The sequence below is a fragment of the Mus caroli genome, chromosome 6 (genome assembly GCF_900094665.2).
Source record: "Mus caroli chromosome 6, CAROLI_EIJ_v1.1, whole genome shotgun sequence".
NCBI lineage: Eukaryota > Metazoa > Chordata > Mammalia > Rodentia > Muridae > Mus > Mus caroli.
In genome coordinates this window covers 47,230,375-47,232,125 of record NC_034575.1, presented here as the reverse complement: position 1 = coordinate 47,232,125, position 1,751 = coordinate 47,230,375, and the positions used below count along the sequence as shown (strand labels likewise).

Sequence of the window (1,751 nt, the reverse complement as noted above, 5' to 3'; positions counted from 1 at the left end):
CTCAGCTATTAAAAAGAATGAATTTATGAAATTCCTAGCCAAATGGATGGACCTGGAGGGCATCATCTTGAGTGAAGTAACACAATCATAAATGTTATTTTTGACCAGAACAAATCTCACATTCAAATGTGAGAATCAAAAAAAAAGGGGGGGGGCACTAAAAGTATTTCCAAAGCAGCCGCCCTTATGCAACTGGTGCATACTCCTAAGAAGAGTCTACTCCTCCAGCCCTCTGTGACCCTTCACTAAGTCTCCACAAAACCAACACTATAGGATCACAGCAGGCACTACAGGTTGAATAGCATTATCCTAAACTCTGAAACTCAAATTCTCCTAACAGTGCAGTTAACTTGGAAGCTTTGGGAATGCCAGTGTGACACTAGGAAAGATGCAAATGTGAGGTGCTTCAGGTTCTTAATTCTCAATAGGAACAATGAACTGTGCAAACATTCAATTTGTAGGAAAACCCTTGAAACCTGAAAGCAATTCTTTCCCTAGGTATTTCAGGGTTAGAATCGTCAACCTGAACTGAGGGCAAGTAAAGGGAATGCTGCAAGACTGTGCTACAGGCTCCTCTTCATTCAATATTTAATTGCATAGAAAATCTCATTTTTTAAAACTAAATTGTCAGTTACACCACACACTAAAAATGGAAATATAGTTAGCTTGCACTTATTTTCCCTATTGTTACTTGTTTTACATAAAAGAAGGGGAGTAGATCATAAATTAAAAATCCAGTTAAATCAAATTACTACAGTACCCATTTGGTACACTTAAATCTATTTCCAGTAGTCAAACATCGAACCAACTAACATTAACATCAGTCTCCAGGGACACTAATGAAAGATGCCCCACTGCAAAACAAAGGATTTACAACAGGTTATTTGCCCCCTACAACATTATATATATATATTGTGTGTGCATGCATATATATATATAATTTAAATGTTACAAAAAAATTAAAGTGCAAGATAAGCCTCCAGTTTGGATGTTGTTAATGTGCTGCAAAAACCTAGATTTTTCAACTTCATCACTTTCCACATTTGTCCTTTGCCACTGTGTTCCAAGAACCTTCTCTGGTCTGTATTTACAGTCACATTTTAACATAATTTTGAGTGTAAGGAAGTCTTACATTTATTTCACTGTTCCATATGGTTCAAATTAGTACTTCTAGTACCAATTTAATGTTTAGTACGTGACTGTTCTGAAGCTAAGTACTAGTTTACACCCACTCACACTCTGCATGGTCACCACATACATAACTCCATCTCACATTAATACCCTCATATTCCCACTTTGCCTCTCAAGTCTCTCTCCCAAGAATTTATGGAAGCAACCTGAAATTCTCACACTTGGAAGCACACAGTATCAAATCAGTGCCCAGTTTTCAAGAAGGTCACACTACACAGAAGGAGATTTTTACCTGCACATGATGTTACTGGCTTTACATCCATGGCAGAAGCAGAAGCAGCCGGGTCTGTGTTTATTGAAGCATCGTTCACTTTCTGCTGACTCCCCATTTTCTTTGTGAAGACACTGTTAGTACTCGCCTATCCCAAAGGTTAACAGTAAGTTACTGGAAAAGTCACTGCATGAGTCCTTTACTAAACATGTATATAACCAAAAAAAGTGTACCACACTACTCACTCTGAAAACCTAAAAGGAATAAAGCTACATCATTAGCCGGGCGTGGTGGCGCACGCCTTTAATCCCAGCACTCGGGAGGCAGAGGCAGGCGGATTTCTGAGTTC

At 38.6% G+C, this 1,751-nt stretch overlaps 1 protein-coding gene across 3 annotated transcripts in view; it reads right to left on the bottom strand.

Annotated features, from left to right (window-relative positions):
* The window catches only part of Tax1bp1 (Tax1 binding protein 1), a 59,587-nt gene that overhangs the window by 27,320 nt on the left and 30,516 nt on the right, over window positions 1–1,751 (bottom strand). For all 3 annotated transcript variants that reach the window (XM_021164764.2, XM_021164767.2, XM_021164765.2), the window contains one exon: window positions 1,424–1,550. In XM_021164764.2, the coding sequence (XP_021020423.1) occupies window positions 1,424–1,550 (127 nt within the window). The remainder of the gene's footprint in view (window positions 1–1,423; window positions 1,551–1,751) is intronic.